Below are 24,970 nucleotides of genomic sequence, written 5' to 3'. Positions count from 1 at the left end.
TCCACAACAAGAGAAGCCACTGTGATGAGAAGCCCATGCACTGCAGCAAAGAGTAGCCCCCACTCGCTGCAACTAGAGAAAGCCTGCGCGCAGCAACAAAGATCTAACGCAGCCAAAAAATAAATAAAAAAAAAAAGAACTGGATCTATCTAATCAATAACCAAGAAATGGGAGTTAGGTTGGAGCACCCTCATACTCCCTGTGCTGTGGGACATGAGAGGGAAAATGGGGACTCTATGGCTAAGAAATTTACCTTAAGTATTAATACATGCTAAACATGTGAGCAAACAGTTAGCTGCAACAATGTTTCTTGCAGTATCATTTATAGCAGTGAAAAATCAGAAAAAACCTAAGTGTCCAATAGGAGGGGACTTATTAAATCAATTATGGTACGTCTAGTAACAGTGATGTTACAGTTGTGTAGGTATTGATTAAAAAGATGTCCATGATACACTGATGAGTAAAAAATGTGAGGTGGGGCTTCCCTGGTGGCGCAGTGGTTGAGAGTCCGCCTGCCGATGCAGGGGACACGGGTTCATGCCCCGGTCCGGGAAGATCCCACATGCCGCGGAGCGGCTGGGCCCGTGAGCCATGGCCGCTGAGCCTGCACGTCCGGAGCCTGTGCTCCGCAATGGGAGAGGCCACAACAGTGAGAGGCCCACATACCGCAAAAAAAAAAAAAAAAAAAATGTGAGGTGACAAAAATAGATAAATCATGTGACCCCAGTGTTTATATAGAAAATGCTGTCATAGAATTCACAACAAAGCATTAACAACTGGTTTTCTCTGGGGGATTGGAATGAGATTATACTTTATTTAGCAATTATTCCCTAATAAAATTTATGGCTTTTGTAATAGGGAAAAAATTTTTTTTCCAGATAAGAAAGGACAAACAATGGTGCCAAATATGGATGAATAGACCCATATCTGGGCTCCAATAGGAAAGGATGACACCTGTAAGACAACTAGCAAAGACAGGGGCAGAGAGAGGAGAGAAGAGGGTTGGCAAAGGCTCTGCATGGTCACACAGCCCCAGGAGAAGAAACTGGGAAGCCATGCAGGCGCTCCCTTGCTACTTCTCCGCTGGTTTTCCTACCACACATACAGCTGCACAGCTTGTGTTGGGTCAAATCTGGGCCTGGCGGAGGAGGCCTCTGTCCTCCAGTGCCTCTCTGTTCATTTATCTGCTGGTATTTAGGGACCATGATCCATTAGCTCTGGGTTATTGTGGGCAGGATGCTTCTTGACCTCTCTCTCTTGTTTGAACATGTTTGTCATGGTGGTTTGTTCTAATATCATCCAGGGGGCAAGCAGAAGGGACTCCACATGAAATTCAGATTTCACATCCTCACCCTTCTGCCCAGTTGGGCTCTTCTCTTGACTACCAACAACACGAAGCAATTCAATTCTGGGTGAAAATGTGAACTGGAGACTTACCTAAGCTCCACAACATGCTTGCTGTTAGATAGAGAGAGATGGACAAGGCACAGTTTATGCCCTGGAGGAATCTGCTATGTCATGGAGGAGAGAATTAAGCCCTCAAGTAACTTTAGTAAGGTAGATGGGGTAAGAACCAAAACAGTAATAAAAGGAGAACACAAATGTTAGAGGAGACCAGAAGAAGGACATGGGGCTGACACTGTCAAAGTCAAACTGAGTGATTCTGAAGATTGTCCCAAGGAGAAGCAGATGTTATCAACAAAGGGTTGGGTGGAATATGGGGCATGTTTATGCTTGCCTTCCTCTGTCTCAATCTCTCTCTCTCTTTTTTATTTCTAAACAGCTTTTTTGAGATATAATTCATATACCATATGATCCACCCAGTTTAAGTGTACAATTCAGTGACCTTTATTGACTTTTTTCATAATGTCAATACTTCAGGTAAGAGCTTAGCTACCTGGGGTGGGGTGGTGTCGGGGGAGGTGGAGAAGCCTAGGTTCTTAGAGTGATTATAGGCAGCCCAGCCCACTTCTCATTGCTAGATTGTTCCATCTATTGGGGATGACTAAGTCAGGATATTCTTGCTTAAATGTAACTTTCCCTTTTGAGGAGGAGTTCAAAAGAAACAGAGGGCAGAACACTGCAGCTCAGAGCTGTGTTCAGATCCTTTAAGTTTCAAACTGAACACCTTAAAATGGTGCTCAGTTTGCACCTCCAAATTTCTTTTGAATTTAACTACTCAGAAATTCTTTTGATTAAAAAAAAGAACCATTCATTTGTATGAATTCATTTGCTACTTCCTGAAGGAGTATAAAAGTGCTTATTGCTGGATTTAGCCATATTTGGCAAAATACTTGATTCAAGAATTTACAAGAATCAAATGGACAGTTGGACTAGTACCAGAGGTTCCCTAAAATCAGTATATGGCCCAACTGCACCAGAATCACTTAGGGAGCTATTTTAAAGGCAAAAATCAGAATAATAAACCCATGAGTATATGGAAATCTGTTATATGGTAAAATGGCATATCAAAATGGTGGCATTTCAAAACAGTGGAGAAAGGGTAGACTGTTCTTTAAATGGGGAATTATGAGGGGGGCACAAAATTTATCCCTACCTTATACCATAACATATTGATAATTTCAAAAGATGAGTGAAAGATGAAGATATATTAATCAAAACACATCAGATTATTTCAGACTATAATATTAAGGTTGAGGAAGTCTTTTTTAAACAAAGTTCAAAACGCAGAAGCCATAAAAGAAAATTTAAATCTTCTGTATGATGAAAGATGTCATAAACAAAGTTAAAACATAATCCATAGAAAGGGAAAATATGGTTGCAGCCTATGTGACAGAGATATAGTCTATATCATGGATAAAGTACTCCTATATTTTAATAAGAAATAGACAAAGAATTCAATTTTAAAGGTGGAAAATGGGCATATATTGCCCAGAAAAATCTGGGTAATATATGGAAGAAAAAAGTTAACTCACAAATAAACATATAAGTGTATTTACCCTCACTTGGTAATCAGTGAAAAAACAATTAGAGAAATCCAATAACATTTTTTGCCCATTTAAGTAGGAAAAATAAAAAGATTTATGATATACAGAATTGGCAGGAGTTTGGAGAAATGGAATTCTCATGCAGTGCGAGTGTGAGTATAAAATGATTTAGCCTTTAGAGGGAAAATTTTGGGAAAGCAAAATAAAAATTTTTTCTTAGTAATGTACTTCCACAACTTTGTCCTATAGATAGTCTCTGTCAAGTGTGCAGGAATTTAACTCCAAGGTTGTTCATTATAGCATTGTCTTTAATTGCAAGACTATTTAGAAATGATTTAAATGCCCAGAAATAGGGGAAAGGATAAATTAATTATGGTATATCCATACTATTTAGAAGAATGAGGTAAATCTATGTGGACTAAAGAACAAAGAAAGAGGATTTCTGCTCCTATTAATGGTGGCCAGTTTGTTTCAGACCAGTCCTCCAACTGAGAATTATTATGAAATCTGGACTGTATATGTGTATGTGTGCATATGTGTATATAAACATTTGTTTGAAGGAATCATAGAGCTAGCAAGGCAGCAAGGACTTGATGGGCCAAGATCCCACAGAGAAGGGAAGCCCAGAGATGTGAGCCTAATGTCTGATTCAGCTTTTCCTCTTGATCGCCTTGCTGATACCAAAGATGCTGTGGAGCAGCTGGGAAACTGCACAGACTTACTGGGCTAGTAGGATAAAACTGGAATTCAGGGCCTGCCAAGGAGGAGGAACCCTTGAAATCAACCCAGGTTTCAGCTGGCCCTTCTTAAAGGTTTATACCCCAGGAGTAAAAGTGAATCAGAAACAGAACATCCCTTGCAAAAACTGAAGACCAGCTTCAAATCAGCTCAATCCCTGATTGGATTCAGATGCTCTGCCTTTATCTCAACCGCTAGCCAGAAGTAACATAAATCCCCTTTGGAGGAACATAACATTGCCCAGAGTTTCAAATCATCTCTAAAATGTTTTATACATGTCTCTAATGTTCAAACAAAAATAAATAGTCATGTACAAGATAAGGATTAACTGAAAATCAAGAGATAAAACAGACTATAGAAAGACAGCCATAGAATATATCTACAGATATTATAGCTCTCAGACCCAGACTCTAAAATAACTGATTATGTCCAAGAAATCAAATACAGAATAGAGAATTTTAGAAGAGCACTGGAAACCTCAAGAAAGATGAAATGGAAATTCTAAAATTGAAAAATACCTGAAATTAAGAACTCAATAGATAGTTTTAACAGCCAATTAGACACAACTGAAGATTCATGGATAGATCAGAAGAAATATTCAAACTAAAAAACAAAAATATAAAAGGGCGGGGAATACAGAAAGGAGTGTAAGAGACATAAAACATGATGAAAAACTCTAGTATATAATGACAAACTTAGAGGTCTTTTACCACTGCATATCAAGATATTTTATAGAGGTACTATAATTAACACAGTATGGTATTGCAGAAGAATAGATAAATATACCAAGGGAACAAAATAGTCCAGAAACAGACCCAATATATGGACACTTGATTGATGATAGAGGTATGATAGAGAAAGATGGTCTTTTCAGTAGAACAGTGGGGGAGAAGGATGGTCTTTTCAAGTACTGGTCAATTGGATATCTGTATGGGAAAAATTAATATTGACACTACTTCATGCTATACATTTTAGAAATGTCAGGTAGATTGTAGAGCTGTATGTGAAAGTTCAAACAATAAGGCTTTTAGAAGTTAACATAGGTGAATATCTTTATCACCTTGGGGCCAGGAAAGGTTTCTTAAAGAGGGCATAAAAACCAATAACCATAAAGGAAAAGATTGATAAATTGGGCTACATTATAATTTAAAACTTACATTTATCAAAACATAAGATAATGAGAGCACAGTATGAGAGAAGATATTTGCAATGTTGCATTCAACAGAGGACCCATATCCAGAATTTGTTAAGAACTCTGACAAATAAGTAAGATAAAAACATACAATAGAATGAAAAAAATGGGGAAAAGACTTGAACAGGCACTTCACAAAAGATATCCAAATGGTCAATAAACATAAAGCTTCCTGGTCATTAGGTGACACATGTTAATACCCAAAGAGATAACACTACACACCCACCAAAATGGCTAAATTAGTAAGATGGCAATACCAAGTATTAGTGAGGACGCCCCCTACATTGCTGGTGGGAGGGTAAAATGGTACAATAATTTTGAAAATCAGATTGGCAATATCAAAACTATTACCCAGAAGAGTAATACTAAAGGTAATTCTTATCTTTAACAATTGTGAATCACTATATTGTACACCAGTAACTTATACAATATTGTACATCAACTGTACTTCAATTAAAAAAAAAGCTAGGGACTTCCCTGGTGGTCCAGTGGTTGACAATCTGCCTTCCAATGCAGGGGACGCAGGTTCGATCCCTGGTCAGGGAACTGAGATCCCCCATGCCACGGGGCAACTAAGCCCGTGTGCCACAGCTACTGAGATCGCGCACCTCAACTAGAGAGCCTGTGCGTCGCAAACTACCGAGCCCACGTGCTCTGGAGCCCATGCACCACAACTAGAGAGAAGCCTGTGCACCACAAGGAAAGATCCTGCATGCTGCAACTAAGACCCGACGTGGCCATGAATAAATAAATACTAAAAAAAAAAAAAAAAGCTATTACCCAGAATTGCTACTCCCAGGGAAATGAGTCCAACTGTATACCAAAAAATATGTTCTAGAGTGTTCATAATAGCAATATTCATAAAAGTCCACAGCTGAAAATGCAAATGTCCATCAACAGTAGAATAAATAAATACTTTGCAGATTATTCATATAATAGAATATTCCACAAGAATGAAAATTAATGAACTAATGCTATGAGGAGCAATCAGAATGAATCTTACAACCCAAAGGTTGATCAAAAGAAGCCAGACACAAAAGAGTATGTATTTATATGATTCCATTTATATGAACTTCAAAGATAGGCAAAACTCACATGGCTTTAAAGGTCAGATAGTGGTTACCTTTAGGGAGGAAGGGGTGGGACTTACTGGAAAGGGGTAAGAAAGGAGCCAGTTATGTTCTATTTCTTGATCTTGGTGGTAGTTAAGTGGTATGTTCATTCTGTGGTAATTCATCGAACTATTCTCCTGTAATTAGCGCTCTTTTCTGTGTGTATGTTATGTGTATGTATGTTGTCTTAAAAGAATCCACATGTACTGATAAAAATTATGTTCACAGAACATTATGTAAAAAAGGCAGACTATTGTGTAACCCAGCAATGTTTATTTATTTCATTTTACTTTTTTTTTTAATTGGGTTATCTTTTTATTGTTGAGTTGTAGGAAGTTATTTTTTCCCTTCATGAGCAAAGCATCAAACTTAAAAAAAATTGAAGTATAGTGGATTTACAATTTTGTGTTAGTTTCAGGTGTGCAGCAAAGTGATTGTTATATATATATATTTTTCCATTATAGGTTATCACAAGATATTGAGTATAGTTCCCTGTGCTATACAGTAAATCCTTGTTGCTTATCTATTTTACGTATAGTAATTCGTATCTGTTAATCCCATACTCCTAATTTTTTTTTAACTTTTTATTTTATATTATAGCTGATTAACAATGTTGTGATAGTCTCAGGTGCACAGCAGAGTGACTCAGCCAGGCTGCCACATAACGTTGAGCAGAGTTCCCTGTGCTATACAGTAGGTCCTTGTTGGTTATCCATTTTATTTTATTTTATTTTTAAAAATTTTATTTTGGCTGCGCTGGCTCTTCCTTGAGGCACGTGGGCTCTTCGTTGTGGTGTGCGGGCTTCTCTTGGTTGTGGCACCGAGCACGCAGGCTCAGTATTTGCAGCGCGTAGGCTTAGTTGCCCCGCTGCATATGGGATTAGTTCCCAGACCAGGGATTGAAACTGCATCCCTCTACAGCCACCTCTTACACCTCAGCTTCAGCTTCTCCTTCTTGGGCAAAACAGCCTTGGCCTCGGCACCTCTCCTGATGGAGGTGATGCCCCTTGCGTCCATGCCCATCTTCAGCACCAAGGCACTGGGGTCTTTCGTGGTCCCAGCAAAGACATTGGCATTCATGCCACTCCGTCCCCCCGACTCCGCCAGCCGAGGCCTACAGAGGGGCTGCCTCCCATGTGGGGGGCCTGGGGCCGGGCGTGGCCTCCGCTGTGGACCTCACGGTAGCCTGGTGCACCCAGGCCCGCAGGCCCCTCACTTTCCCCATGTCTCCGGAAGAGACCTACCTGGTTATCCATTTTAAAGACAGCAGTGTGTACACGTCTATCCCAAACTCCCTAACTATCCCTTCTCCCCACCCTTCCCCCTTGGTAACCATAAGTTCGTTCTCTAAGTCTGTCCATACTCCTAATTTTAAGAGTTCTTTTTATATTCTACATACTAGACCTTTATCAGACATACGATTTGCAAATATTTTCTCCTATTCTATGGATTGTCTTTTCACTTTCTTCATTAGTGTCCTTTCAAGCACAAATGTTTTAGATTTTGATGGAGCCCAATTTATCTGGTTTTCCTTTGGTTACTAGTGCTTTTGATGTCATATCGAAGAAACTGTTGCCTAATCCAAGGCCACAAAGATTTTACATCTATGTTTTCTTCTAAGAGATTTTATAGTTTAAGCTTTGTGCTCCATTTTGAGTTAATTTTTGTATATGATGTGAAGTAGGACCCCAAATTCATTCTTTAGCATGTGGATATCCAGTTATTCCAGCACCATTTGTTAAAAGGACTATTCTTTCCCCTTTGAATGGTCTTGCCACCCTTGTTGAAAATCAATTGACCATGGTTTTTATATGTGACCAGGGTTTTACTTTGCTAGTATTTTGTTGAAGATTTTTTGCATCTGTATTCTGTAGGGTTTTTGGTCTGTAGGGTTTTTTCTTGTGATATCTTTGGTGTCAGGGTAATACTGGCCTCATAGAATGAGTAGGGAAATGTTCCATCCTCTTTTATTTTTGTAAGAGTTTGTGAAGGATTGGCATTAATTTTTCTTTGAATATTTGGTGGAATTCATCCGTGAAAATATGTGGCTGTGGGCTTTTCTTTGTAGGAAGTTTTTTTAAATTACTAACTCGATCTTTTTATTTGTTATAGGTCTAGTTAGATTTTCTATTTCTTTTTTTAATTTAATTTTTATTTTCTATTGGAGTATAGTTGATTTACAAAGTTGTATTAATTTCAGGTATACAGCTAAGTGATTCCATTATATATATACATATATCCATTCTTTTTCAGATTCTTTTCCCATATAGGTTATTACAGAATATTGAGTAGATTTCCCTGTGCTACAGGTCCTTGTTGATTATCTATTTTATATATAGTAGTGTGTATATGTTAATTCCAAACTCCTAATTTATCCCTCCTCTCCACATTTCCCCTTTGGTAACCATAAGTTTGTTTTTTTGTTGTTTTTTTGTTTTTTTAAAATTTATTTGTTTATTTATTTATGGCTGTGTTGGGTCTTCCTTTCTGTGAGAGGGCTTTCTCTAGTTGTGGCAAGCGGGGGCCACTCTTCATGGCGGTGCGTGGGCCTCTCACTATCGCGGGCTCTCTTGTTGCGGAGCACAGGCTCCAGATGTTCAGGCTCAGTAATTGTGGCTCACGGGCCCAGTTGCTCCGCGGCACGTGGGATCTTCCCAGACCAGGGCTCGAACCCGTGTCCCCTGCATTGGCAGGCAGAGTCTCAACCACTGCGCCACCAGGGAAGCCCCATAAGTTTGTTTTTGAAGTCTGTGAGTCTGTTTCTGTTTCATAAATAAGTTCATTTGTGTCATTTTTTTTTAGCTTCCACATATAAGTGATATATGATATTTGTCTTTGTCTGACTTACTTCACTTAGCATAATAATCTCTAGGTCCATCCATGTTGCTGCAAATGGCATTATTTCATTCTTTTTTATGGCTTAGTAATATTCCATTGTATATATGTACCACATCTTCTTTATCCATTCTTCTGTCGATGGACACTTAGGTTGCTTTCATGTCTTGGTTATTACGAATACTGCTGCTATGAACATAGGGGTGCATATATCTTTTTGAATTATAGTTTTGTCCGGATATATGCCCAGGAGTGGGATTGCTGGATCATATGGTAATTTTATTTTTAGTTTTCTGAGGAACCTCTGTACTCTTCTCCATAGTGGCTGTACCAATTTACATTCCCACCAATGGTGTAGGAGGTTTCCCTTTTCTTCACACCCTCTCCAGTATTTATTGTTTGTAGACTTTTTGATGATCAGCCCAGCAATTTTTAAACAGTTCTTCAGAAGATTCTAATTTACTGTCACATTTGGGAGCCTCTGGACTAGACCTAAGGTCTTTTCCAACCCCAGATTCTGCAATTCATTTATTCATTCGACCAAATACTTAGAGGGTCTCCACTGGGCTGTGTACCACACGCAGCATGATAAAGCATGCAAAATGAAACCAACAGCTATCTTGGGACTTTGGGAGAGGAAATCACATATCCAGGTAACTCTGGAACTCTGTTCCAAGGCAAATGATTAGCTCCAGGAGGCAGAGACAGGTAGAGAAAGAGCAATGGGAGAGTTGGTTTGGGAAAAGCTAGCTGAAGAACATGACTGGGGGCCAGTTGAGTCTCTGCCACCTTAGCCAACGTGACCCCAGAGCATTCTGAGGGATCAGATCTAAGCATATGCATCCACTTCAATTGCCTGGATGAGCCATGGGCTCCATACACCATAGGAAAGGTTTCTGCCCACCTTTGAGTGCATTTTCTGAGAATTCCTGAAGTTGGCAACTTTCTTCTTTCTGGACTTTCATCCTGCATGGAAACTTCTTTATCACCTACCTTCACCACCTCATCACGCCTTCTTCGCACATACTCATTTTTTTCCAACAGACTAGGGAAGATACAGGTTATTTTTACGCCCCTGTGCCCTAGAATGACTTTTCCTCTTTAAAGGTTGGTAGTCCTCTTCTCAGTGTAAAAGACCTATGAAAACCTTTTCACAACAATCCACATCCTCCCAGACTCTTCCCTGAGCACTGAATTTGTGATAGAAGTCGGGGCTCCACCTGGTATATATTTAACCTGTTCTTGGAAATGTCTGCTCCTGAAGTCTTCTCACCTTCTGCTTGGTCATGTCCAAGAGCCCCACGGAGTATCTGTCACAGTTGAGGAAGGCTCGGACTGTGTACAGGGCTTTGTGGAACTGCCTCTCAATGTCCGTAAGTTCTTCAAAGACTTTGCTCCCAGACCACAGTAGTATCTGAAAAAATACAAAAACATAGTCAGTGTTTCTGAGGCACAGAGCAGCAGCTCACAATAACCAAGAGATACAATAATTGTCCCCATTTTATAGATGGAGAAACTGAGGTTCAGAGAGGTGAATAACTGGGCAGCTTCTACTGGGTCCAACTCTTCCCATTTCTTTTATCTCCTAGGCTGTTAATAAGAATGATAATAACAAACATTGGCTGAGCACAAGTGCCCTACATACATTATCCCATAATTTTCCCCATTTTTCAAATGGGGAGACTGAAGCTTGGAGAGGTTAAGTGATTCGCTCTTAGAGCTAGTAAATGGCTTAGCGGGGATTCAAATCCAAGCTGCCTGACTTGAAAGCTTGTTCATGCAATCAGTCTGGGATATAGCTTTTTTTTTTTTTCACATCTTTATTGGAGTATAATTGCTTTACAATGGTGTGTTAGTTTCTGCTTTACAACAAAATGAATCAGTTATATATATACATATGTTCCCATATCTCTTCCCTCTTGCGTCTCCCTCCCTCCCACCCTCCCTATCCCACCCCTCCAGGCGGTCACAAAGCACCGAGCTGATCTCCCTGTGCTATGCGGCTGCTTCCCACTAGCTATCTACCTTACGTTTGGTAGTGTATATATGTCATGCCTCTCTCTCGCTTTGTCACAGTTTGCCCTTCCCCCTCCCCATATCCTCAAGTCCATTCTCTAGTAGGTCTGTGTCTTTTCCGATGATGGACACTTAGGTTGTTTCCATCTCCAGGCTATTGTAAATAGAGCTTCAATGAACATTTTGGTACATGACTCTTTTTGAATTATGGTTTTCTCAGGGTATACGCCCAATAGTGGGATTGCTGGGTCATATGGTAGTTCTATTTGTAGTTTTTTAAGGAACCTCCATACTGTTCTCCACAGTGGCTGTATCAATTTACATTCCCACCAACAGTGCAAGAGAGTTCCCTTTTCTCCACACCCTCTCCAGCATTTATTGTTTGTAGGTTTTTTGATGAGGGCCATTCTGACTGGTGTGAGGTGATACCTCATTGTAGTTTTGATTTGCATTTCTCTAATGATTAATGATGTTGAGCATTCTTTCATGTGTTTGTTGGCAGTCTGTATATCTTCTTTGGAGAAATGTCTATTTAGGTCTTCTGCCCTTTTTTGGATTGGTTTGTTTGTTTTCTTGTTATTGAGCTGCATGAGCTGCTTATAAATTTTGGAGATTAATCCTTTGTCAGTTGCTTCATTTGCAAATATTTTCTCCCATTCTGAGGGTTGTCTTTTGGTCTTGTTTATGGTTTCCTTTGCTGTGCAAAAGCTTTGAAATTTTATTAGGTCCCATTTGTTTATTTTGTTTTTATTTCCATTTCTCTAGGAGGTGGGTCAGAAAGGATCTTGCTGTGATTTATGTCATAGGGTGTCCTGCCTATGTTTTCCTCTAAGAGTTTGATAGTGTCTGGCCTTACGTTTAGGTCTTTAATCCATTTTGAGCTTATTTTTGTGTATGGCGTTAGGGAGTGATCTAATCTTATACTTTTACATGTACCTGGGTTACAGCTTTACAAACACCTACTACCTCATGAACCCCAGAGGTGCTGAGCAGAGACAGTATGATGGTTCCCAGGCCCTTTTATTATCACTGCCTTTCCAGTTGAGCATATCAATGCTTCAGGAAAAGGACACATCCAGTCCATTCCAATGAGCCAAGCCCTTTACCTGGCCGCGCCGAGTCTCACAGTTGTGCAAGTAACTCAGGTGGAACACCTTCATGATTATATTTGCAAAATTGAGGTACTTGAGAAGAATCTGAAAATCAAACAGCGTGAGGGGAAACAGATGAGAAGGAGAAATTCCTCCTGTGGCCACTTCCACCATCAGCAAATAAGTCTGAACATTTTCAAAGCTTCATCTGAGACAGTTTGAGCAGATGGATCATGGAAGCTGACGCATAAAATGATGCATTATAAGAGGGAAAAACTCACAGAATGTAGAATGTCTACGTTAATAGGGGTGTATGCATGAAAAATCGCTACTATTTATTGAGTTCGCAGGCCCCGTGATAAGTCACTTATGTATGTTATCTTACTTGGTCGTCACAACTACCTCAAGAGATACTATAGATACTCTATATAAGAGACACTAAAAAATCATCTCCATTTTACAAATAAGAAAACTGAGGTTCAGAGAAATTTATGCAACATGCCCAAATCAAACAGGTATTAGCAGAACCAGAACAATTTTCCCTACGTTCTTGGCCCCAAAGTCCAACATCTTAACGATTATCCTGCCCTGCCTTCCTCACAGAGCATCAGACTACTAACTTCTTTGTGTTACAGATGGGGAAACTGAGGCCAGGCCGAATAGCAAGGTTCAGAGGATTTGTGAGCTGGGAGAATGTGCTAGCATGGCCACCCCAGCAATTTCTAAAGCATTCTTACCTCTTCATCTCTCTTGGTGAAGTGGGGCCCGTCCACTTTATTCACAGCCATGATTATGGCCACCACGTCCTTCCCATTCATTATGGGAGAAGCCAAGATATTCTTGGTCTGATACTCTGTGAGGGTGTCCACGAAGTCACAGAAATGCTCATCCTGAAGGAAGACAGAGACAAGCCTGAGTGGGCAGATGAAGAGCAAAGACAGTAAAACAACACAGAGCCCCAGGTGCCCATGGTAGGGGTAGGGTAAGGGGGCTCCCCATTCTCTTGTTGACAAAAGCATGAAGACATTTCCATCTACTCCGCTTCAGCGGGGGAAGGCAATTAGAGATGATTTCTGCCCTGGAAGCCTCCGAAATCCAGTAGAAGGAAGTCTGAAATACGACCCACTAAGGGCTGTGGAGACAACGTGAGCACAGCACTGTACGGGCCCGAGGATGGGGGTGGAGGGTTGACTTTATCTGTGGAGGAAGGTTTCGAGAAGGCTCTCCTGAGGTGATGGCAGCTTAGCCCAAAGTAGAAACTTGAGCGCGGAAGAGACCTTAGTATAATAATCACAGTAGCCAGCAGGTATTGTGTGTGGCGCTTTGCCCACATCAGCTCACTTTATTCCTCCCGATAACCTGTGAGATGGGACCATTAGTCCATCTTACAGCAGGGGAAACTGAAACTCAAGAAAGTTAACGTTACTTACTACTTGTTTGTGTGTGTGATTCCAGAACCTGCCCTCAGCTCTGCTGCCTTTCAGGGAAGGCTGGATAAGGGCAGACCTGGGTCTAGGTCATTGAACCAAATAGTTTGTTACTTTCAGCTTTTTTCCCAATCCAGTTCTAGCACCACACAGCCAGTCCAATGGATATCCCCATTTCACAAATCTTTTTTTTTTTTTCTTTTTTTGGCTGCATTGGGTCTTCGTAGCTGCACGCGGGCTTTCTCTAGTTGTGAGGGGGGGCTACTCTTTGTTGTGGTGTGCGGGCTTCTCACTGCGGTGGCTTGGTAGTTGTGGCTCGCGGGCTCAGTAGTTGTAACACGTGGGCTCAGTAGTTGTGGCTCGCGAGCTCTAGAGCGCAGGCTCAGTAGTTGTGGCACACGGGCTTAGTTGCTCCGCGGCATGTGGAATCTTCCCGGACCAGGGCTCAAACTCATGTCCCCTTCATTGGCTGGCGGATTCTTAACCACTGAGCCACCCGGGAAGCCCCCCATTTCACAAATCTTAATGGAAGTCCCACTTTGTGTCAGGCCTTAGGCTAAGCGCTAGGGATACAGAGAAGACTAAGATTCAGGCCAGCACAGATAAATCAGTACTAGTAACGCAGGACATAAGTGTTGGCTCAAAGCAGTGGAAGTACAGAGGAGCACACACCCCCCATACCTCACCCTGAAGGCAAACATGGAGGCCAGTACAGGGCGTTGCAGTCCAGGTGGTCAGAAAGGGGAGACAGAACCCGAATTGTCTTAAATCCCAAAGAATCCACCTTTCTGTTTCCTGGTAGCACTGTGAGGTTTCCCAACGGTCAGCATTGCTTGGACACAAGCCAGCCCAGACATGTACAGTTCGTGCTGTTCTGAGAAGGGAAATGCATTTCACAGAGCCAATTCACAGAGCTTTGCTAGAACCGGGTGTGCGTTATTTTTTCCACAATGTAGAAGTTCAGAGGGTGGTGCTCTGCATCTGCTAATTTCTTCCCGTTGGAGTGGGGTTAAATAAACAGGCACTATTGTCAAGGAAGCTGTCGCAAACCAGGTGAAGGGTAAAGGAATTAAGAGAAGCCTGTAGTGCTCTACTTGAATTAGTGTTCAAGGATTAAGCAAAATCTCTAAAGAGGCATTAGCCACAGGGGTTTTCCACGTCGCTCTCTAAGGACACTGATGAATCCCTAAACACAGGCCTGAGTGGGCATGCTCAGATTCATTTCATGAAGTCAGTTCAGTCTTGCAGTATTCACTTCCGTCAAGGAAAACAGTACTTGGGCCTTACCCTCATCTGAGGCAGATACTACTAAATCCACCGGTACCTTCTCTCCCACTGAGTTCTCGGCCCTGGAACTTTCTCACAAATAGTACAGCTGCCAACTGACTGGTGTTTGCATAGTCATCGTCATCCTTATATTTTCAGCATATACAGTGTTCTAAACAACCGCGTCATAGAACCTCAGCTTATCAGAGACGGAGGGGTCTTAGAAACAATTTAGCTCAAACTGTTTATTTTAAAGCCCAGGAATCAGAAGTCGAGCTAAGGAAAGCCCAAAGTTGTCCATTCATTCAGTTAGCATTAACAGAGTGCCTTCTATTGTATGCTAGGCACTGTTCTAGACCCTCAGGTTAGGCAGTGAACAAGAGGGGTGGATGTTCCCTAGTGAAGCTTCCATTCAATGGGGTGGGCAGACAAAAAGCAAGTAAACAGCTGCTTTGAAGGAGAGAAACTGGATGATGCTATAGACAGTGATGGAAGTGGTGGCAGATTGAAGCTGCTTTGGTCAGTCATGGTGGGTAAGGACGCTTCTCCAAGAGGTAAGCGGAGAGCTGAAGGCTCAGAGGAGCCAGGCAGGTGAAATGCATTCCAAGCAGAGAACACAGAGAATGCAAAGGCCAGGAGAGGGCAGTGAGTTGGCTGATCTGAAAAACAGGAAGAAGACCAGTGTAGTGAGGGAGATTGGAGGGTAAGGGAGTCAGAGAGATGGGCAGAGGCCTTATCTGACAGGGCCTTGGAGGCCACTGTAAAGAGCTTAGATTTTATTCCAATGTAATGCAAGACTGCTTCTCATTCCTGGAAACCCCAGTTCTTCTTTTCAAACATTCGCAGTGCCAAGCTCTGTTGCATCCCATGATGACATCTATTTATTGGATAATAATGATGTACTTGGCCCAGGGCCAGACAATTCATTAACTCTCACATCTGCCCTGTCACACAGAATTCTCTCCTTCCCTGTTTTTATAGACAATTATTCTCCTGCTGGTAAATGGCACAGCCACTGCATTCATTCATTAATTTATTCATTGATACACTGATTGATTCACTCCTGGATTGATTCTTTCATTTACTTATATTTACTGAGCACTGGCTCTGTGAGAGGCGTTGGATATGCCAAGATCAGTAAGAAAGGTGAGTTATCAATGGTTATCACTGTACAGGGGGACATCATGTAAAACATGCACTCACAATTCAAACCATAGTGTGAAGGAGGCCCCCACCGGATGGGTGATGTCCTGGGGCCCCAGGAGGGAGGGACTTGTTCTCTGAGTGGCTTCATGAGCCAGTCAGTAAACTCAGTAGCTGAAACCTCTCTGAGCCTCAGTTTTCCTTTCGGTAAAATTGGAGTGTTGGACCAGGTCCTCCTCGAGGTTTCTTTCTGGCCTGGCATGCTGGGTTCCAGGTGTCATAGTGAGGGAAGGAGCGCAAGACAACAGATGTAAGATTCTCTGGAAATGGCAGTGTTTTCAGGTTCAGTCTTCAGAAGTGGGATTTGTCAAGTGTCTAGAAGAAGCTCATTGTTCTCCTTTACTCTCACACTACTGCCACGCTCACAACACTTCTCAAAATAGATACGTAGGTGTTTTTTTCCACACTGGCCAATTCTCTGACACTAGTTGTGTATCCAACAATTCAGTTCAGTTCTGACACTGTTCACCTGGAGAATCAGAACCTACCAGTGAAAGGGTTCAGTCTCAGAAGACTGCCCCCACTTCAGATACCAAATACAAGTCACAGGTTGCCATCTATACTTCTGCCTGACTGACTATAAATCCAGGTTCCTCCTTGGGTTTGATAACTTGCTAGAACAGCTCGTAGATCTCAGGGAAGTATTTGCATTAACAGGTTTATTGTATAATAAGGGTACAGGTGAACAGTCCGAAGAAGAGATACATAAGGTGAGATCCAGAAGGGTCCTGTGTGCAGGAGCTTCTGTCCCCCTGGAGTTAGGGTATGCGCCACCCTCCCAGCACATGCATGTGTTCACCAATCCAGAAGCTCTGTGAACCCTGTACTTTTACGGATGTTTATGACAGTTTCATCACAAAGGCATGATAGATTATTAACTCCATTTCCAGCCCCTCTCCCCTCTTAAGAGAATAGGGGATGGACTAAAAGTTCCAAGTGTCTAACCACGCCTTTATCTTTCTCATGACCGGCCCCCATCCAGGAGCCCACCAAGAGTCCCCACATTAGAACAAAAGACCACTGACCACCTAGGAAATTCCAAGGGATTTAGGAGCTCGGTATCAGGTGGTTCTATCACTCAGGAAATTACAAGGATCAGTTCTGTGCCAGGAACCAGGACAAAGACCAAATAAATACTTCTTTTTATAAGTCACAATATCACAGCCCCCTGGGACAGGGCCATCATTTATTCATTCACTCAATAAACTGTAATGAGTACCCACTCTGTCCCAGGCACTGGACTAGGTCTGGGGACCAGTGGTAAATAAGACGCACAGGAACAAACAGGCCTGTGGGCTTTCCTAAGGAGAAAGGGTAAAGAATAAATACACAAACAAATACTGAATGGCAAGTAGGGTTGCCAGATTTAGCAGATAAACACAGGATGACTAATTCAATTTGAATTTCAGGTAAGTAATTTTTTAGTATATCGTAAATATTGCAGAGGGTGTATGGTAGTGTGAGCTTGACACTTTTTGTAGTTTTTTTGTTTGTTTTCACTTTTGTAATTTAAGTGCATGACTTAGGCTTTGATTGCTGAGACAGCCACCTCAAAGATGGCTATTTGGCTATCTCAAATAAACACGTGCTGCTGTCAGCCACACACGAGATAAAGAGCCAGGCCACCTCCTCCCACTGAGGCTCCTTTGATTTGAAGATCTTGGTTGATCTCGATAACTGATCATTTGGGGCCACTTTTTGTTTTCTAATTTCTCTTACCATGATTTAAATTTCTGCTCTTATGTTTTAAATTAACTAATAAAAAGTGAGCCTGTGGAAGCCTATGCCCCTACCCTCGACCGCCATAAAAACCCTAGGCTTCCCTGGTGGCGCAGTGGTTGAGAGTCCGCCTGCCGATGCAGGGGATGCGGGTTCATGTCCTGGTCCGGGAAGATCCCACATGCCGCGGAGCGGCTGGGCCCGTGAGCCATGGCCGCTGAGCCTGCGCGTCCGGAGTCTGTGCTCCGCAACGGGAGAGGCCACAACAGTGAGAGGCCCGTGTACCGCAAAAAAAAAAACCCAAAAAACCCTAGGCTGGACCCCACTCTACCTGAGACCTCCCTGTGTGGCCCCAGGTGTGCTATGTAATTTCCAGGTCTTGTAAGTAATAAACCTTTATTTTTTCAAAGCTTCCTGATGGTTAGTGCTGAAGGGTATCTTGCATTCATCATAAGAACCACAAGACCTGGTCTAACCACAACATTGATTATTGGCAGTTTGAGACGGCACAAAACACATACTGAAATAGTACTTTTTGCTCATCTAAAATTCAAATTTAACTGGGCGTATTATATTTTATCTGGCAGCCTTAACGGCAAGTCTCCCTGAGGAGATCCCAAGGATAGGTAGGAATGTGCTAGGGCATGGGAGCCACATTCCAACCCTGGGAAACTCCGTTCATGGTTTCACATTTTTAAAATTCAATGATTATAAGCATGTCCCAGGTTTTGGGGGGTGGGGGTGGAGCTAAAGGCTAAGAGTATCACTTGTTGGTGGTTCAGGGATGACCCAGACCCCAGTCTACACCATGTTTCTGCCCCTTCTCCATCCAACTCCCAGTTTCTATCCAAAGGCCCAAATAAAGTATGATATCTCAAGGAAGAACACATGCACATGTGGAGGACACAGGCTTGCTGACCTGGACTGACTTCATTCCAAGCCTGAGGGCACCCACCAAGGAGGCTGCATGTCCAGAAATCCTCTGGGGAAGCACAGTCATCACGTCCAAAGTGAACTTCAGGGCTGAACAGGAAACAGCAAGGCTGTTCCTTACGCAGGGCTCAGCAAACTCTTAGGGCTATTTTAGAATTAGAGAACCTTCCTAAATCCTCAATCCCTCAACACCAGGGTCCATAGAAGCTTTCAGCACCTCTGTTCTCTGTTTTCCCCACAAATAGAATCTAAACTGAAAGCTCCAGAAGGGCAGGACTGGATTCTTCTCCAAATCCCACACAGACCTGGTACAGCATTCATCCCTTAGAGTAAATAGACCCTTAACAGCAACAACAAAATAGTAATAATATTAACAAGGAGGACGAGCTGCCAGTAAAAGCCATTACTGTGTGCCAAGAACTTTGCTAGATGAGAAATAATTCCCTCATTTGATCCTACAACAGCACTTAGAGAAACTAGGTATCTCCCTCCGTTTTATAAATTAGGAAGTGAGCCCAAACAGGCTAAACAATTTGCCAAGGCCATGTTCTTAGAAAGTGACTGAGTCTTGATACACACCCAGATCTGACCTCAAAGCTTAGCATCTTAACTTTCTGCCATGCAATTTGAAATGACCTGTTGTAAACTGCACTTCGTTTAACGCCCTTGTATTTTAGATAAGGAGGAGGTGTAGAACAGCAGAGCAGTGAAGGGTGAGGGCACCAGCCAGAGTGCCTGAATTCAAATCCCTGCTCTGCCACTTTCTATCTCTGTGACTCGGAGAAAAAGTTACTTAACTTTTCTGGATTTCAGTTTCATCATCTGTAAAACAGGGATAATCAGTTATAAGACTGTGACAACCCATGTTGGCTACAGTTAAAGTCTAGAGAGAATCGAAGGGAAAACAGACTCCAATCCAGTTGGATGAGTCCTCAGGGAAGCCCCCTGGGTGCAGAACCTTTACCCTTACCCCTGGAGGGCCAAGGAGAGATGAACCCCATGGTCCAGCCCAGTGTGCTTCAGAGAAAACCATTTCCCACAAAGGCCCAGGTGTTAAAGGGATTATTGCATAATTACTTGAGTGTGAGTCTTTTTGCCAAGTGTTTACTGAGCATCTGCTTTGTCCCAGACATTTGCTGGGTCCTGGGATAAAGTGAAGAATAAGGCAGGCATGGTCCCTGGCCTCCACGGTTTATTGTGATAGATGGTTTTAGGAAGGAAACTAACAAAGGGACCTGGGAGGGTCTCCCTGAGGAAGTGAACTTTAAGCTGAGATCTGAAGGATGAGTAGGAATTGACCTTGGCAGAGGGCTATGGGGAGAACTGCGTTAAGTGATTTGCTCTAGGTGATCAAAGAAGTCTTTGTCAGAGCTGCCAGGAGAATCCCACGGAACACTGGACTCTTAGAAGACAGAGCCAAGTGCTTAACCAAGTGGTCAATTTGACGTTTCCGTGATGAGACAGACTGCCATCCTATGTCCCTCGATGCAAAGCATGAAGAAAAACACAACATCCCCTCTATGATATACCTGCCAGAAATGCATAGCCTGAATCTAAACATGAAGACACTTCAGACAAGCCCAAATGGAGGGACATTTCTACAGAATAGTCAGCCCGCACCCTTCAAAAACATAAGCATCATGGAAAACAAAGATAGATCAAGAAACTGTTTCAGATTGGAGGAGACTAAAGAGACAGTGCTATGTGGGTATCATTGAGATGATTGGCAAAAACTGAATATGGACTGTTTATTAGATAATAGTATTGTATCAGTGTCACATTTCCTGAATTTGATCATTGTGCTTTGGATATATAAGAAATGTCCTTGTTCTGGAAATACACAGCCAAGTACCTGTGATTAAAAGGATATGTTGACTCCCGAATGGGTCGGGAAAAAATGGAGACATAAAGCAAATGTGGTAAGTTGTGAACAGTTAGTGAATTTGGATGAAAGATATACAGTTCTTGGTACTATTTTTGAACTCTTCTAAATTTGATTATTTTTTTCAAAATAGAAAGTTATCAGTAAACAAGTAAAAAAAAGAAAGAAAAGTGCCAAGTTGTCACCAGCCCAGTCTTGTTGGTTAGCAGCTCCCCATCCCACTTGCACCCCAGAACCCCATGGAATAATGCCTCCCTGCCCTCCCTCTCATGGGAAAGAGGTTACCTCCTCTGTGTTGGGGACGTTCACGATCTTTTTAGAGAGTGCGACGTGGCCCACCACTCCCATGTCCAGGGGGAACACGATCTCTGAGTCGGGCACCACCAGGCACTCCTCGAGGACAGCATCCTTGTGGACATTGAAGAGCCGGGTGGCCAGCTCCGCAATGCCATTTCGGGCCCTGTACATGAACAGGCTCATGCGGTCTGCCTGCAGGAGGAAACACAGCTTCTTCATGACGTTGAAGATGCATTTCTCAGCCTGCAAATTCTCCTGAAAGTCCCGCAGGAGGTCGAAGATGATTTCACTCTCCTCCACGCTGCTCAGCGAGTGGTAGTTGCTGAAGTCCACGGCTGCCTCCCTGGGCCCCAGGAGGTCTGAGATGACCTTGGCCCGATAGCGGAGGTTGTAGTACTTTTTGGCAAAGCCGACATTGGAGTCCAGGAACTTCTCCACCTCCTCTGCCGTCACCTCGCCCATGGCTGGGAATTCTACTGCCTATTTCTGTGGAGGGGGCTGAGGCTGGCCTCTTTTTTTGTGACAAAACTGAGTCAGGATGCGTTCTGCTCCAACCCAGATTTCTCTGGGTCTTATCTGTGAATCTCACTGGTGTGGCTGCAGAGGAGAGAGAGTGAGCTTGGGAGATTAAATCATTAATATTTCCTCAGAACAAGGATTATGAGGATCAGGGTGTTCCATATGCTTCTGGGCCCCAGATGGGAGAAGGTGAGAGCTTTCTTTTCACCTTGGTCTTCTAACAGAAGAGGTTTCTGCACAGGGCAGGAGGTGGGCTCAACTAAAAGAAAGCACTGAAACAGAGGCTGCAAACTGGCAGCACAAGACATCAGCGTGTTATACACATGCTTTCTCTGCCCCGTATGGTATTTTTCTTCAACATTCGACATGGAAGCCTACATTTACTGTTTAAGAGATCCGTTTGGCTTCTCTTGGAGAGTCAATTCCGTGTCCAATTCCTCCGTGGCAGGAATGGCTAGAGCTGAGAGGGACTGCCTACCCACCTCCTGTCCTCTGGCCCCACTCTTCTGTAGCCCCTTCCCCAGGGCCTCCCCAGTACAGGGCTTCACCCTGAATGCTCACCACTCAGCCTGCTTCCCTTGGGTACGTTATGGGCCCTGATTTCACAATCTCCACATCATAGCCTCTCCCAGTTTTAGATTTCAACAATTCTCTGATTTCAGAATTTGAAGGACCTTTATAAAAACAACACCTTTCGGGCTTCCCTGGTGGGGCAGTGGTTAAGATTCTGCCTGCCAATGCAGGGGACACGGGTTTGAGCTCTGGTCTGGGAAGATCCCACATGCCATGGAGCAGCTAAGCCCGTGTGCCACAACTACTGAGCCTGTGCTCTAGAGCCCGTGAGCCACAACTACTGAGCCCTCATGCCACAGCTACTGAAGCCCGTGTGCCTAGAGCCCGTGCTCTGCAACAAGAGAAGCCACCACAATGAGTAGCCCGTGCACCGCAATGAAGAGTAGCCCCCGCTCGCCACAACTAGAGAAAGCTCGCACAGCAGTGAAGACCCAACACAGCCATAACTAACCAACTAAGTAACTAACTAAATAACTAAATAACTAAAAAACAAAGTTCCCTTTAAAAAATAAAAAATTTAAAAAATTAAAAATAGAATAAAAACAACACCTTTCATAGTTTTTTATTCTACTACAAAATACATGTTTACTGTAGAAAATACACAAAGAAGTCCGTTAAAGTCGCCCATAATCCTGCCACTCAGAGGTAACCTTTAGTTAACATTTTCATTTCTCTCCTTTCCATAGAGGCTTAACTTTCTAATCTATTTTCCTTCAACCCCCTGATCTTTCTTTTGACATTTTAAGGTGCTTTTTTCTGGCTACAATCTGTACCTTCTTGGGTTGTCAGTCAGAAATGCACACAATAGTATGGATGTTATCAGCTCCAGTGAATCTCAAAATACCAGAATCCTCATTGGAGTGTCTCTCCGAACCCACTAGGGCAGGAAGAGAAGAGCACTTTCTTCCTGGATGAGATACACTTTAGTTACTATGGATATATACGTGAAAGCCTGGCATGTCTCTGTTGTAAACACTGCGGAATGTAGGATCGTAGACTGTGGCTGGCACTTTGAACTGTGTAAATGAACTTCAGTGGAAAGTAGACTACTTCCTTTATTGTAGAGTGTAATAAATATACTGTGCCCATTCAGCACTGTGTACGCAGGTGACTCCTTGGTCTGGCGGACCACGGCAGCAACTTTTCCAAACACACCGCCACAACTAACGTGAGCCCTCTGTCTGGAATGCACTTCCCCAACTCGCCAGCTCCTCAGCATCAAGATCTCAGCTCGTGCTAGTCACCCGAAGTTGTCTTATCTCAACCACCCCCTCCCCAATTCCTGCCTGTCATGTCATCCATTTATTTCCCTAATTACTATTAAAATGTATTTTGCTTGTTTTTTGTTTCCTTGTTTATTATATGTCTTCTCATCTATACTGTGAGCTCCAGTGAGGGGAGGCACCTCTCAGGGATGATTCCCGAGGCTTTGCAAGGCTGCCTGGCATAATTCTTGATGCTTAGTAATGTTTTATTTGTTGGTTTTTTTTTTTGCGGTACGCGGGCCTCTCGCTGTTGTGGCCTCTCCCGTTGTGGAGCACAGGCTCCGGACGCACAGGCTCAGCGGCCATGGCTCACGGGCCCAGCCGCTCCGCGGCATGTGGGATCTTCCCAGACCGGGGCACGAACCCGCGTCCCCTGCATCGGCAGGCGGACTCGCAACCACTGCGCCACCAGGGAAGCCCCTTAGTAATGTTTTTTAAATTATGTTTGTGATGGTTCATTTTATGTGTCAACCGGGCTAAGGGATGCCCAGATAGCTGGTAAAACATTACTTCTGGGTTTGTCATTGAGGGTGTTTCCAGAAGAGATTAGCATTTCAGTCAGTAGACAAGGTAATGAATTTCACACTCACCACCGTAGGTGGGCATCCCCCAACCCACCAAGAGACTGAATAGAACAAATAGGTGAGGTAAGGGTGAATTGGCCCTGTGCTTGAGCTGGGACATCCATCTTCTCCTGCCCTTGGACATGGCACTCCTGGTTCTTGGATTCAGACCAGGACTTAAACCTTCAGCGCTTGGACTCAGACTGAATTATACTACCAGCTTTCCTGGCTCTGCAGCTTGCCAACAGAAGACTATGGGACTTCTCGACCTCTGTAACCACATGAGCCAATTGTCTGGAGACCCCTGGCTGTATATTCTTTTTTTTTTTTTTTTTTTTTTTTTCCTGCGGTACGCGGGCCTCTCACTGTTGTGGCCTCTCCTGCTGCAGAACACAGGCTCCGGACGCGCAGGCCCAGCGGCCATGGCTCACGGGCCCAGCCGCTCCGCGGCATGTGGGATCCTCCCGGACCGGGGCACGAACCCGCGTCCCCTGCATTGGCAGGCGGACTCTCAACCACTGCGCCACCAGGGAAGCCCGGCTGTATATTCTTGATTAAAATTTTGAAAATACAGGCAGTCACAAAGGAAAAAATTGAAATCAAACATAATCCCAGATATTGCCATTACCAATATTCTTTGTATATTTTAAAATATTTTCCTGGAGAATAAATATATATATATATATATATATATATATATATATATTCTCAACTTTGGCATAGTGACAATTTTTTAAAATAAATTTATTTATTTTATTTATTTTTGGCTGCGTTTGGTCTTCATTGCTGTGCACAGGCTTTCTCTAGTTGCGGTGAGCGGGGGCTACTCTTCATTGCAGTGCACGGGCTTCTCATTGTGGTGACTTCTCTTGTTGCGGAGCACTGGATCTAGGCACGTGGGCTTCAGTAGTTGTGGCACATGGGTCAGCAGTTGTGGCCCACGGGTTTAGTTGCTCCGCGGCATGTGGGATCTTCCTGGACCAGAGCTCGAACCCGTGTCCCCTGCATTGGCAGGTGGATTCTTCACCACTGCGCCACCAGGGAAGTCCCCATAGTGACATTTTGGGCTCAGTAATTCTATGTTGTGGGAAGCTGTCCTGTACATTGTAGTATAGCACCCCGGCCTGTACCCACTAGATGCCAGTACCACCTCCCCTCAAGTCGTGGCAATCAAAAATGTCTCCAGATGTTTCTAATTGTCCCCTGGGGGTCAAATCACTCCTGTTGAAAACCACTGCTCCACAGTTAGATATTTATGTTGTTTCTAATTTTCTAGTATTGTAAATAATGCTGTAATGAACATTTATATTTCTTAGTGAAAACATCTAGAAGTGAAATCCCAGGCCCAAAGAGCTTGCAGCTGTCTTAGTGTTTGGACAAATAATTCAAAT

At 43.1% G+C, this 24,970-nt stretch overlaps 1 protein-coding gene across 2 annotated transcripts in view; it reads right to left on the bottom strand.

Moving 5' to 3' along the window:
• Window positions 1-21,121, bottom strand: part of PDE6A (phosphodiesterase 6A) — a 68,966-nt gene extending 47,845 nt beyond the window's left edge. The window contains exons 1-4 of one of the 2 annotated variants that reach the window (XM_060006851.1): window positions 20,648-21,121; window positions 12,670-12,822; window positions 11,948-12,037; window positions 10,099-10,239 (exon numbers count right to left, since the gene is read on the bottom strand). In XM_060006851.1, coding sequence (XP_059862834.1) covers window positions 10,099-10,239; window positions 11,948-12,037; window positions 12,670-12,822; window positions 20,648-21,121 — 858 coding nt within the window. The remainder of the gene's footprint in view (window positions 1-10,098; window positions 10,240-11,947; window positions 12,038-12,669; window positions 12,823-20,647) is intronic. The other variant, XM_060006852.1, reaches the window with a different exon arrangement.
• Window positions 21,122-24,970: the final 3,849 nt, after the last annotated feature.

This window comes from Delphinus delphis, chromosome 3 (genome assembly GCF_949987515.2).
Source record: "Delphinus delphis chromosome 3, mDelDel1.2, whole genome shotgun sequence".
Taxonomy (NCBI): Eukaryota; Metazoa; Chordata; class Mammalia; order Artiodactyla; family Delphinidae; genus Delphinus; species Delphinus delphis.
This window is presented reverse-complemented; position numbering and strand designations above follow the sequence as displayed.